Source organism: Chiloscyllium plagiosum, unplaced genomic scaffold (genome assembly GCF_037043375.1).
Source record: "Chiloscyllium plagiosum isolate Xiang-an unplaced genomic scaffold, Cpla_swu_hap1 HiC_scaffold_19, whole genome shotgun sequence".
NCBI lineage: Eukaryota > Metazoa > Chordata > Chondrichthyes > Orectolobiformes > Hemiscylliidae > Chiloscyllium > Chiloscyllium plagiosum.
In genome coordinates, this window is record NW_028270157.1 from 22159454 (window position 1) to 22173237 (window position 13784).

The 13784-nt window shown below is 42.2% G+C and overlaps 1 protein-coding gene across 1 annotated transcript in view; it reads right to left on the reverse strand.

The window, feature by feature from the left end:
- LOC122559760 (tetraspanin-8-like) overlaps positions 1–13334 on the reverse strand; it is a 33707-nt gene extending 20373 nt beyond the window's left edge. Inside the window, exon 1 of the mRNA XM_043709741.2 lies at positions 13204–13334. Within this exon, the coding sequence (XP_043565676.1) occupies positions 13204–13263 (60 nt within the window). The 5' untranslated portion in view covers positions 13264–13334. The remainder of the gene's footprint in view (positions 1–13203) is intronic.
- Between the last annotated feature and the right edge of the window lie 450 nt (positions 13335–13784).

Sequence of the window (13784 nt, forward strand, 5' to 3'; positions counted from 1 at the left end):
CCTCCAACACGGTGGCACAGTGGTTAGCACTGCTGCCTCACAGCGCCTGAGACCCGGGTTCAATTCCCGCCTCAGGCGACTGACTGTGTGGAGTTTGCACGTTCTCCCCGTGTCTGCGTGGGTTTCCTCTGGGTGCTCCGGTTTCCTCCCACAGTCCAAAGATGTGCAGGGTCAGGTGAATTGGCCATGCTAAATTGCCCGTAATGTAAGGGGTAAATGTAGGGGTATGGGTGGGTTTCGCTTCGGCGGGTCGGTGTGGACTTGTTGGGCGGAAGGGCCTGTTTCCACACTGTAATGTAATCTAAACTTGCCCGCCACTGATGTCACACTCACCAGTCTATAGTTCCCTGTCTTCTCCTTACCACCTTTCTTAAATAGTGGCACCACGTTAGCCAACCCCCAGTCTTCCAGAACCTCACCTGTGACTATCGATGATACAATATCTCAGCAAGGGGCCTAGCAATCACTTCCTAGCTTCCACAGAGTTCGAGGGTACACCTGATCAGGTCCTGGGGATGCATCCACCTTTATGTGTTTTAAGACATCCAACACCACCTCCTCTGTAATATGGACATTTTTCAAGATGTCACCATCTATTTCCCCACATTCTATATCTTCCATGTCCTTCTCCACGGTAAACACTGATGCAAAATACTCGTTTAGTATCTCCCTCATCTCCTGCGGTTCCACACATAGGCTGATCTTTGAGGAGCCCTATTCTTACCCTAGTTGCCATTTTGTCTTTAATGAATTTATAAAATCCTTTTGGTTTCTCCTTAACCCCTTTTACCAAAGCTAACTCATGTCCCCTTTTTGCCCTCCTGATTTCCCTCTTAACTATATTTCTACTGCCCTTATACTCTGCTAAAGATTCACTCGATCTCTGCTATCTATACCTGACATACACTTCTTTCTTTTTCTTAACCAAAACCTTAGTTTCTCTTGTCATCCAGCATTCCCTGCATCTACCAGCCTTTCCTTTCACCCTAACAGGAATACCCTGCCTCTTGACTCTCATTATCTCATTTTTGAAGGCTTCCCATTTTCCAGCCATCCCTTTACCTGTGAACATCTGCCCCCAATCAACTTTTGAAAGTTCTTGCCTAATACCGTCAAAATCATTCCACTTCATTGGGGCGGCATGGTGGCTCAGTGGTCAGCACTGCTGTCTCACAGCACCAGGGTCCCAGGTTCAATTCCAGCCTTGGGCGGCTGTCTGTGTAGAGTTTGTACATGCTCCCGTGTCTGCGTGGGTTTCCTCCGGGTGCTCCGGTTTCCTTCCACAGTCCAAAGATGTACAGGTCAGGTGAATTGGCCATGCTAAATTGCCCATAAGGTTAGGTGCATTATTCAAGGGTAAATGTAGGAGAATGGGTCTGGGTGGCTTGCTCTTCAGAGGGTCGGTGTGGACTTGTTGGGCCATAGGGCCTGTTTCCACACTGTAATCTAACCTGCATCGTTGAAGGGTTTGTTTAGAGACTTGTCCAATGGCTGAACAAGGCTGATTTAACCATTGAAAATCAGAGTTTCATGATCCAACTTCAGCATCACCATCAACAAGCTGCAATCAAGTTAGTTCTTCTCTTTAAAGTAATCCTCTCGGTCTCAAATTCCAAACTCAAATTCCTCTGCCATATTTTCCAGCCAACTGTCTTTTATTTTGAGATGGACAACAACTTCTTTTGGACATTAATGTTTTGGGAAGGTATCCTTTTATCATCATTAGCATTGCCTTACACTTTGTAACATCAGACATACACAATAGAGCGCCTGTGAATCTACACTCTCAAAACCAGTGCAGTGGTTTCTGTCCTGATTACCTCATGGTATTTACCTCATCTGTCAGTAGGTGACATGAGGCAAGGGATGTTTCAGGTAGTTTATTGCCACCAAATTATCTTTGTCTACATTTCAATCAAACTTTTTGGACAAATTGCACACACGTCTGTGGCAGGCAGAACTTGAACTTGGGCATTCTGTCTTACAGGGACTTGTCATGCAAGATCTTACCCCCTCCCTCCCTGTTGTACTGTGTCAAAGACCTGTCTGATTAACATAGTCTTGTTGCCATGCAGTAAATCATCTTGTTGAATAAGACAAATGCCTCTACTGTTTAGACTCACCAGTCATACACCACTGGTACTAATACAGGCTTTTGACACAGTATAGACAAAGCAGCGGAGTGATTGCATGGTGCAGTGGTAGTGGTACCTCTAGGTTAGACTGTTTAGTGTACCTGCCTTGGAGATGTACTATAAACATGTCCAAACAAACTGATTTAAAATAAGAAGGAAAATTGATGGCAGTGAACTACCTCAAATAAGCCTTGCTCTGTGTCATATACTAACAGAGCTGGCAGACACTACAAGAAGATGTCAGCAATCTCACAAATGTTCATCATTTTTGAAACAAATACATTCTTCCTTGTAGAACCATGGCTGCTCAGGTCAAGCAATTTATTTTTCTTGGTCAAGTTCTCTTTATGGGCACTGGTCTGGCTCACATGAAGTTAGATGCAGCTCACATCTGTCAGTTTGTTAAGGAAGTTGGACATTTTCAGTCTGTGGCTGTTAGGCGAACAAGTAGACATTTTCAGATTCTCAGTCACATTACTAAAAAGGTTGCTTTTCACTCATCACTCTATCACTGGCATTGACTGTTTATTTTTAATTGATGGAGCATTGAACATTTCAGCTAGTTCTGGAAAGATTGTGACTGCCTTTACACTGACAATATTAAACAGCTGTCTTATACAAACAAAGTAAATTAACAGAGTCATAGGGATGTACAGCATGGAAACAGACCCTTCGGTCCAACCCGTCCATGCCGACCAGATATCCCAACCCAATCTAGTCCCACCTGCCAGCACCCGGCCCATATCCCTCCAAACCCTTCCTATTCATATACCCATCCAAATGCCTCTTAAATGTTGCAATTGTACCAGCCTCCACTACATCCTCTGGCAGCTCATTCCATACACGTACCACCCTCTGCGTGAAAAAGTTGCCCCTTAGGTCTCTTTTATATCTTTCCCCTCTTAACCTAAACCTGTGCCCTCTAGTTCTGGACTCCCCAACCCCAGGGAAAAGACTTTGTCTATTTATCCTATTCATGTCCCTTATAATCCTCCAACCCTGGCAACATCCTTATAAATCTTTTCTGAACCCTTTCAAGTTTCACACCATCTTTCCAATAGGAAGGAGACCAGATTTGCACGCAATATTCCAACAGTGGCCTAATCAATGTCCTGTACAGCCGCAACATGACCTCCAACTCCTGTACTCAATACTCTGACCAATAAAGGAAAGCATACCAAACACCTCGCATTTATCTGCCACTTCTCAGCCCATTGGCCCATCTGGTCCAGATCCTGTTGTAATCTGAGGTAACCCTCTTCGCTGTCCACTACACCTCCAATTTTGGTGTCATCTGCAGACTTACTAACTGTACCTCTTATGCTCGCATCCAAATCATTTATATAAATGACAAAAAGTAGAAGGCCCAGCATCGATCCTTGTGGCACTCCACTGGTCACAGGTCTCCAGTCTGAAAAACAACCCTCCAACACCACCCTCTGTCTTCTACCTTTCAGCCAGTTCTGTATCCAAATGGCTGGTTCTCCCTGTATTCCATGAGATCTAACCTTGCTAATCAGTCTCCCATGGGGAACCTTGTCGAACGCCTTACTGAAGTCCATATAGATCACATCTACTGCTCTGCCCTCATCAATCTTCTTTGTTACTTCTTCAAAAAACTCAATCAAGTTTGTGAGACATGATTTCCCACGCGCAAAACCATGTTGACTATCCCGAATCAGTCCTTGCCTTTCCAAATATATGTACATCCTGTCCCTCAGGATTCCCTCCAACAACTGAGGTCAGGCTCACCGGTCTGTAGTTCCCTGGCTTGTCTTTACCACCCTTCTTAAACAGTGGACCACTTTTGCCAACCTCCAGTCTTCCGGCACCTCACCTGTGACTATCGATGATACAAATATCTCAGCAAGAGGCCCAGCAATCACTTCTCTAGCTTCCCACAGAGTTTGTGGGTACACCTGATCAGGTCCTGGGGATTTATCCACCTTTAACCATTTCAAGACACCCAGCATTTCCTCCTCTGTAATCTGGACATTTTGCAAGATGTCACCATCTATTTCCCTACAGTCTATATCTTCCATATCCTTTTCCACACTAAATGAATATTTTGCATCAGTATTTACTATCTCCCCCATTTTCTGTGGTTCCACACAAAGGCCGCCTTGCTGATCTTTGAGGGGCCCTATTCTCTCCCTAGTTACCCTTTTGTCCTTAATATATTTGTAAAAACCTTTTGAATTCTCCTTAATTCTATTTGCCAAAGCTATCTCATGTCCCCGTTTTGCCCTCCTGATTTCCATCTTAAGTATACTCCTACTTGCTTTATACTCTTCTAAGGATTCACTCGATCTATCCTGTCTATACCTGACATATGCATCCTTCTTTTTCTTAACCAAACCCTCAATTTCTTTAGTCATCCAGCATTCCTATACCTACCAGCCTTCCCTTTCACCCTGACGGGAATATACTTTCTCTGGATTCTTGTTATCTCATTTCTGAAGGCTTCCCTGGATTCTCTCTTCTGTTTGGGTTCTGCTACAAGCCAAGGTGAAATCCTCGACTGGTTGTTCCTGGATTGGTTGGTCAATTTGCTCCTGTACCAGTTGTCTTCTGGGAGGCTGTCAGCCTTCTCCATCTTTCCGAATGAAGTTGAGGTCAAAATATGCGTGAAGAATCAAAAATAACAACTCTTGATCAGGAACAACATTCACATTTTCAAATCGCCACGTTCATTATGTTGCAATGTCAATTGTAGCATTGCATGTTCTCAACAATCATTCCAGCTGTGCCATGTGGAATCATCTCTGTAGACAGTATCTTTTGCTTCTTCAGCCATGCTATATTATTAGATTAGATTACATTACATTACAGTGTGGAAACAGGCCCTTCGGCCCAACAAGTCCACACCGACCCGCCGAAGCGAAACCCACCCATACCCCTACATTTACCTCTTACCTAACACTACGGGCAATTTAGCATGGCCAATTCACGTGACCCTGCACATCTTTTGGACTGTGGGAGGAAACCGGAGCACCCAGAGGAAACCCACGCAGACACGGGGAGAACGTGCAAACTCCACACAGTCAGTCGCCTGAGGCGGGAATTGAACCCGGGTCTCAGGCGCTGTGAGGCAGCAGTGCTAACCACTGTGCCACCGTGCTGCCCACAGCGTGAGTATCTGATACTCATGCTGATATCACGGTTCAAGTTAACAGGATGCCCCCATAGGCCTAGACAAATGTTGTTTCTTCTGGTAGTTTGGATCAGCAAAGCCCTCTAAGATTGCCTGAGGCACCACTAATGATCATCAGTGTTCTGCAATGTAGACCTCTGTCTGAGACCACCAGCATTTTGCTGTTCTGTAGTGGTATCTTGCTTCTGTACATCTTCTGGAAGTGAGCTATAGTTTTACAAATACAGTATTCATTTGTCATGGCTGGGCTTTGGTTAGTCACTGTGCCGCTTCTGATTTCTGCTTCCAGTACAATTTCAATAACTTTCTCCAAAGATAAAATCGGCAGTGGGCAAAGTTTCATCAAGAATTCTAACAACAATTCTGTCCGTAATGAATTCTGATTTCAAAGTTCCATATTCATGTTTTTCATTAATCTGTAAATGTTTATTAGTGAACTTAACAACAGATTTTCCTGAATTTGATTTGATTTAGTCTGGTCACATGTACCAACAGTGAAAAGTATTGTTTTGCATGCTACCCAAACAAATCATACTTTACATAAATATGTCAGGTTAATAGAATAGAGTCCAGAATGTAATGTTACAGCCGTAGAAAAAGTGCAGAGAAAGATCAACTCTAATATATGAGAGGTCTGCTCATAAGTCTGATAACAGCGAGGAAGAAGCTATTCTTGAATCGGACGGTACATGTTTTCAAATTTTTCTATCTTCTGCCCGACAGAAGATAGTGGTGGAAAGTATGATCAGGGTGGGAGGGTCTTTGATTATGTTGGCTGCTTTCCTGGAGGCAGCTGTAAGTGTAGACAGGGGCAATAGAAGGGCATGATGGACTGGCAGGAGACTGGAAGAAAACATCAAGCCCGACAGCATCAGGAGGTGGAGAAGTCAACATTTCGGATTGTAAGGGTTACACACAAAATATCGACTTCTTCATTCCCAGATGCTGCTTCGCTTGCTATGTTTTTCCTGCCTCCTCCCTGTCTATTTTGGATTCTATCATCTGCAGGGTTTTGTCTCTAACCATGAAGGATGGACTGGGCAGCACTCACAACCCTCTGCAATTTTCGTACAGTCTTGGTCAGAGCTGTTTCCATACCAAGCTGTGATACATTCAGATAGGATGTTTCTATGCTGCATCTCTAAAAATTGCTAAGAGTCATCGTGGACATGCCAAATTTCCTTAGCCCTCTGAGGACAGAGTGTTAGTCTGTTTTCTTGACTGCAGTGTTGACATGGGCCAGTAGATTGTTGGTGATATTTACTCCTACAACTTGACCACTTCCACCTCCACACCACTGATAGAGACAGGGGCTTGGCCTCAACTCTGCTTCCTTTGTTTTGCTGACATTGAGCAGGAGTTTGTTGTCTTTACACCATGGCACTAAGCTCTTTATCTCTTTCCTGTACTCTGTCTCAACACTGTTTGAGATCTATGGTGGTGTCAAGAACAAATTTGTAAATGGGACTTTGAGTTGAAAGTTGAACTCTTGTAAATTCAAGAACTTTTTTTCTGAAATTGAAGTAATGAACAAAATTTCAGAGGCTGAAGAGTGACCTTATAGGGGTTTATAAAATCATGAGGGGCATAGATAAGGTGAATAGCCAAGGCCTTTACCCCAAGGTAGGGGAGTTCAAAACGAGAGGGGATCATTTTAAGGTGAGATTAGTAAGATTTGACAGTAACATGAGGGGCAACGCTTTCCACACAGAGGGTGGTGTGTACATGGAACAGGCTGCCAGAGGAAGTGGTAGAGGCAGGTACAATTACAACATTTAAAAGACATTTGAACAGGTACATCAACAGGAAAGGTTTTGAGGGATAAGGGCCAAAAACAGGCAAATCTTGCCTGGTCAGCATGCAAGAGCTGATCCAGAGGGCCTATTTCTGTGCTGCATGACTTGATCAAAGGTATCTGTGTTCTCCTTAATTTTCAAAAATGTCAGCCAGAAAACTATAGGCTGGTATCCCTCACCTAATGTTCAAATTGCTTGAACATATTATGTCATGAAGCTCATTCTATAGTAGCTGCTCAGCATGGCTTTCAGGCAAAATGATAAATTGCAACACAACTTTTACAGAATGTCAATGATCTTGCTTCAAGACGAAAACGTTTGCACGGTAATACTAGATTTCGCAAAAGCTTTTGAAAATCTTTTATTCAAACTCCACTCATGAAATCAGGAGACAAAATTAATTAGATCTGGCTCTTCCTTATCAACAGAAGACAAACAATGATCAGCGATGGGGAAATCACCCTCTCCGAGAGATGCTGCAGTGTCCCAAGGAATCGTGTTAGCATTTTTGCCCTTCTTGACAAATCTAAACAACATCCCCAACAAGATAAAAGACAAGGTGTGACTATTTGGAGATGCATCAGGCAAAGCTCAAGTCATAACAATTCATGGCAAGATAATCTTCCAGAACTGCAAAAATTTTCAGGACTAACAGAAGGTGGCATTCGATGAGAAAAAAAAAGCTATGTCATGTGTATTCTAAATAGCTAAATAGCTTTCACTTCTGCAATCAAATTCTCCGACAAATTAATCTACCGTCTTATTTAGGGGTTATATTATAAACAATTTCAATAGGGATTCTACATTCAGCTGATAATATCCAAAGCAAAACAGGGTTTGAGCAGAGTTAAAGCTTACAAATATTTGTTCATCCATCTCTGGAGTATGGACCAAGAGTCCACTGACACTTCTTCAGGACTAGATTTAAAATGTTAACTCTGTTTTCTCTCCACAGATGCAATCAGACTTGCTGAGTTTCACCAGCAATTTCATATTTTTATTTCAGATCTCAAGAATCCGTGGTTCTTTGTTTCATACTATCCTCGAGTATGGACATTGTGTGTGGCAACCTTATATAAGGAGCATTCAAGTTTGAAATGATCCAAAAACATGCTGCAGAAATATGCAAAAAAAAAAGCATGGGAAAAAGACTGTTGTTGTATCCTTGATCAAAGATTTGGAGTGGGTGGGGAAAAAAATAGACTAGCCATGTTCTGTGAAACTGAATGAGCAGGTGGGAGCTTGACACATACAATATGCTCTAACAACATAAAAGGTAACCATCCATACAAACCAAGAGAGTATATCAACAAGCTTTCCTCACGAGGACAATCCTACAATGGAACAAGCTGCCAATGGAAATATGTATGGCCCCATTACTTGAAATCTTGGAATCTCGTGAAGATTACTTTCAATGAAATGCTTTCTTTGTCAGGACATCCATCTTAGAAGGTCATGGCTGCTTATCTAGAGCATTCCATACAAATGTTGACAGAATATAGTTATTTGTCTTTGATGCCACACAACTGTTCAGAAGCATGAAACATGATAGGCCTATTATCTACTGGGAAGTGCCGCTTAATCTGTGAAAATGGGCAAAAACTCAGATGGAGCCACGAGAACCAGAGTTCTTTCTGGGATTTTCATTGTGCTTTACTCCAGGGCAGCCACATGCCAGATTTTCCACCATGTCATTTAATCTGCATCTCCCCACAATGTATGCAGAGTTTCTTCCCAAATCTCTTATTTTTGTCTGAAATCCTGAAAGTCCTAACTACTAACAATTAGTTGTCTGCAACGTCAATAATCTTAAATTCAATCTAGGCTGTGTATCTACTGTTCCTTCATGATACCATGTTTCCAAATTAAACGATGGGATTGGCAGGAACCAAGTGCATACCAGAGAGGTGGTAACTTTTACAGCATGTGTTGATACTCAAGGCCACATGGAACTGAATAGCTTCTCTCAATGCTGTCCTATTCTGTGAGTTATGAATGTATATTTTGCATGATGTCAAGTTTGACTTCAGTAGTGAGCAGATGGCAAACAGAAAATGTTGTGACCTTTAGACAAAGTAGTCATAGGATCAACTTTCATACAATTGTTACATGATGTTATAATTATGAGCTTATAGATATTTTAAATCAGACAGGTTATAACACACCCCTGGAGCAGATGATACTTGAACCCTTACATTCTGGCTTAGAGGAAGGGACACTACCATTGCACCATAATAGCCCCAATTATGAGTTTTATAAGCTTATTATATTTTGGAATTACAGCTTTAACTTTATGATAAATGGGGTTCATGTGACCTGTCCTGCATTCTGGACAACAGAAAGCCTGGATAAACAAATTAATGGATTCCGAGTCTCCAAATCACAGAAAGCTGTTGTAGATGTTCGTGATTTGCAGTTATGTCATAAATTATCAATTTACTGCTCAAATGAAAGGGATATGTGGTCAAGAGTAATTAGTTAGCACATCTATTTTGAAGCATGGTTAATATGCTTTGTGTTGTTATGGGAAAAAAGGGCAGATGAAGTCATTTTTGAGATTGATTTTTGTGCCTGTAATCCAATGAATATTACAGTCTGCAGTTCTGTGCAGCACGAGAGATGAGATCACTCAACATTGAGAGTCACCACAGCCAGACATGGAAGAGAGACCATCTGTAGTCAAAACGAGTCACATCCTGGAGTCTTGTATAGATTTTGGTAAGGCCAGGGAAAGAAGAATCATTGGAACAGGTTTTACTGTTAGTGGTGAAGCTAAGTAATACTCGAAAGAACAGAGGAAAGAGACTGGCAAATTATTACCTGGCAAAACACAGTTACTTGAGTCCATTAGGAACTGGGAGCAATGTGGATCATTTGCTAAAGTAAATTCAAGCACTGATAAATTTTTCTTGTTTAAAGTATAAAAGTTGCCCACAAAATGAAATAGTACACGGTAAATTTTTCACTTGTTTGGTATGTTTTAAAATATGAAATTCGGACCTGTCATTCTTTCCGTTATTAGCTGGGAGTCTAATTCTCCTTAAGAGTTATAGTTCTTTATGCAGATTGCAATATTATAGGTGAATATTTGCCTGTTCAATTGCATGATATGTATATGTAGCTGAGATTATAACACAGAATATTTTCTAATCATCCTGTTCAGTGAGGTTGTTATACCTTTCGGAACAGGAGGGAGTTGAACCCAGGTGTCCTGACTCAGAGGTAGGGATACTACCACTGCACAAGAGCCCATCAGGTATAACTCAGTAATTTTCAAGTTCAATTAAAATAAAACAACGTATCCAAAAAAGAAAAATGAAAGAATTGGAATGAACTATGTAAAAGTGCCATACATAAAGAGATATAAACATCGGCAAAGACAAAAAACGAACACCCAAAGCGAAGAAACAATACAGATGATATGGTTTAGGCTGTTACTTTGCATCAATGTTCAATGGTTTTCATTTTATAATAAATGCTAAAATGCAAGCACAAAGACAGATTAGTAATTTAATTCTCAGACGCATTCTGTCCCAGAAGGAAACATTTTTCCTCAGATGTTACATGCAAGGAGATCAATGCCAAAGGGTTGCATCAAACTGGATGCAAGGTGTGGCTGAAACAAATCCCAAAGTGATATCTTTTGCAGGGCCTTTCTGCTGAAGATGACTTGGAATTCACTATTTCATACAACCTTTTTATGGCTTTGTTACGTTCATGAACCTTTGTGAATGTACACATCAGCAATGGCTTTCAGCACTAGCAAAATGGAAAGCAACTTATTTGAGGCTGACAGATGTAATAAAGAGTAAGACCTTAAATGAAAATGATCATTTATGAGGACAAATAAATACTGACTGTCTGAAGGAAAACGAATTACTTTTTTAAACAAGGATACTGTGAGTGTCTGTTTACTTTACATACATATATACACCTTGAATTTGATTCACTCCATGCGATATCAAGGAACAGTTGGAGGCACTGGATACTGCAAAGGCTATGGGCCCTGACAATATTCCTGTGCTCCAAAACTTGCCGCTCCCTAAGCCAAGCTCTTCCAGTAGAGTTAAAACACTGGCAGCTACCCGACAATGGAAAATTTCCCAACTATGCCCTATACACCAAAGCAGGACAAATCCAACCTGATCAACTACTGTCCCATCAGTCTATTCTCAATCTCCAATGAAGTCATTGAAGGTGTCAGCATTATCAAGCAGCACCTGCTCGGCACTAACCTGCTCACTAACACCCAGTCTGGGTTCCACCAGGGCCACTCAGCTCCTGACCTCAATATAGCTGTGGTTCAAATATGGACAAAAGAGCTGAGTTCCAGAGGTGAGGTGAGAGTGACTGCACTTGGCAAAGAGTCCCTGTAAAACTAGAATCCAGGAGTATCAGGGGTGAATTGTCCACTGGTTGGAGCCATATTTTGCACATAGGCAGATAGTTGTGGTTGTTAGAGGGTCAATCATCCCAGGAGTTCCACAGGGTAGTGTTATAGGCCCAGCCATATTCAGCTATTTCATTAAATGACCTTCATCATGTCAAAAGTGGGGATTTTTGCTTAGGATTGAACAATGTTCAGCAACATTTGTGACTCCTCAGATATTGATGCAGTCCACGTTCAAATGCAATGAGATCTGGATAATATCCAGATTTGGACTGACAAGTGGCAAGTATGGTTTTGCGCCTGACAATTACCATCTCCAGTAAGAAAATCTAACCACCGCTGCTTGACATTCAACAGCATTACCATCACTGAAATCCCCTACTATCAACATCCTGAGTGTTACCATTTACCAGAAACTCAACTGGACTCACCAATAAACATTGGTTACAAGTGCAGGTCAGAGGTTAGTAACACCTTGGCAAATAACTCCCCTCCTGACTCCCCAAAACCTTTCCACCATCTACAAGACACAAGTCGGGAGTGTGATGGAATACTCCCCACTTGCTTGGATGGGTGTAGCTCCAAAAACACCAGAAGCTTGACATCATCCAGGATAAATCACCCAGCCTGACTGGCACCAAATCCACACCCGCCAACACCAGTAATAGCAGTATCTCCAAGATGCACTGCAGAAATTATATTGTGGAAGCAGGCCATTCAATCCATCAAGTCCACACTGACTCTCCAAAGAGCATCCTAACCAGACCTACCCCGAAGCTATCCTCCTAACCCCCCCATGTACCATGGCCAATCCACCTAACCTGTACATCTTTGAACTGTGGGAGGAAATCAGAGCACCTGAAGGAAACCCACACATTAGATTAGATTCCCTACAGTGTGGAAACAGGCCCTTTGGCCCAACAAGTCCACACTGACCATCGGAAGAGTAACCCACCCGGACCTATTTCCCTCTAACTAATGCACCTAATACTATGGGCAATTTACCACGGCCAATTCGCCTGGCCTGCACATCTTTGGACTGTGGGAGGAAACCAGAGCACCCGGAGGAAACCCACGCAATCACCCGAGGATGGAATCGAACCTGGGTCCCTGGTACTATGAGGCAGCAATGCTAACCACTGTGTTGCCCCGGCTGATCAATTTCTCAGAACATGGCATGTAAAATATCAATTCCAGCAATTAGGGTCGCCAAACCTCCAGAACTTAAAGCTCAACAACTTGTGAACTGACACGTGGGTTTCACTTCATATTACAGGACTTATTTATGGGCGATATCACAATATTAAAAATTGCCAGAAAGGCTGTTTGGAGCAGGAAGCTCAGAAGTTGAAGTCTTGTGATGCTGGGATCACAATCTCTGGTTGCGATCACAGAAAAAAAAATCCCCGCCAATTTTTGTTTTGAAAAATTTTACGATTGAGAGCTCACAATTTAACAAAACGAACCATTATTGGGGGTACAGCTTGTTAAACGGGAAGCGAGCAATTAAATGTTCACGTCTCAATTGGTAACTCCTAAGCAAGGGGCTCAGTGTGGTACCATCTTACATCAACTCGATATTAGGATGGGGGTGAAATAAAACATGATTAAATCGGGAAATGCAAACGTTAGTTTCGCATGCACAAATCTTAACTAGTTTGGTTCACAGTACTTTCTGCAATGCGGGAATTGATGAGATGAAATTTAAAAAAGAATACAACAGCTCACCCAAAACAAAACGTTGAAGATGAACATGGAATACTTGATGCATTTATTAACTCCAACCATTCTCCCGGTTTTTACCTCTCGGCCGCCCGAGTGAAATTTTAAGATGCCGCTTCTCCCACTGCTTTGCTGACTAGATCATTGAAAGTATCCCTCCCACTTCGCAAACTGCTTGAAATGAAATCTTCCAAAGGGCGGCTGCGCCTTGCTGCATTGGATATTGCGCAACACGTTGGGCGGCGATGGGGGTGTTGTAGCCATGTACCAAAAGGGGTTCCCCGGGGGAGCTAGGGGACTCTGAGGCCACACAAATGTGTTTATTAACAAAATAAACCCGCCAACTCCAAACAAACTATTGTTTGTTATTTCGATCGATGGCTTGCATTCTAAAAACTACAATGCCCATTGATTAATTTTGCAGAGAGTTTTCTAAAGTTGTAGGGACAAGGAGTGAAGGTTTAGACTGGAGTGTCAAGTGGCAGTCCCTGGGGTCGGTGTAGCAACAATCAGGGGTGTGTGCGCAAGTCTTTCTACCCAAATGGCCACCCTCAACTATTATAAGGCTATAACATATTAAGATATAC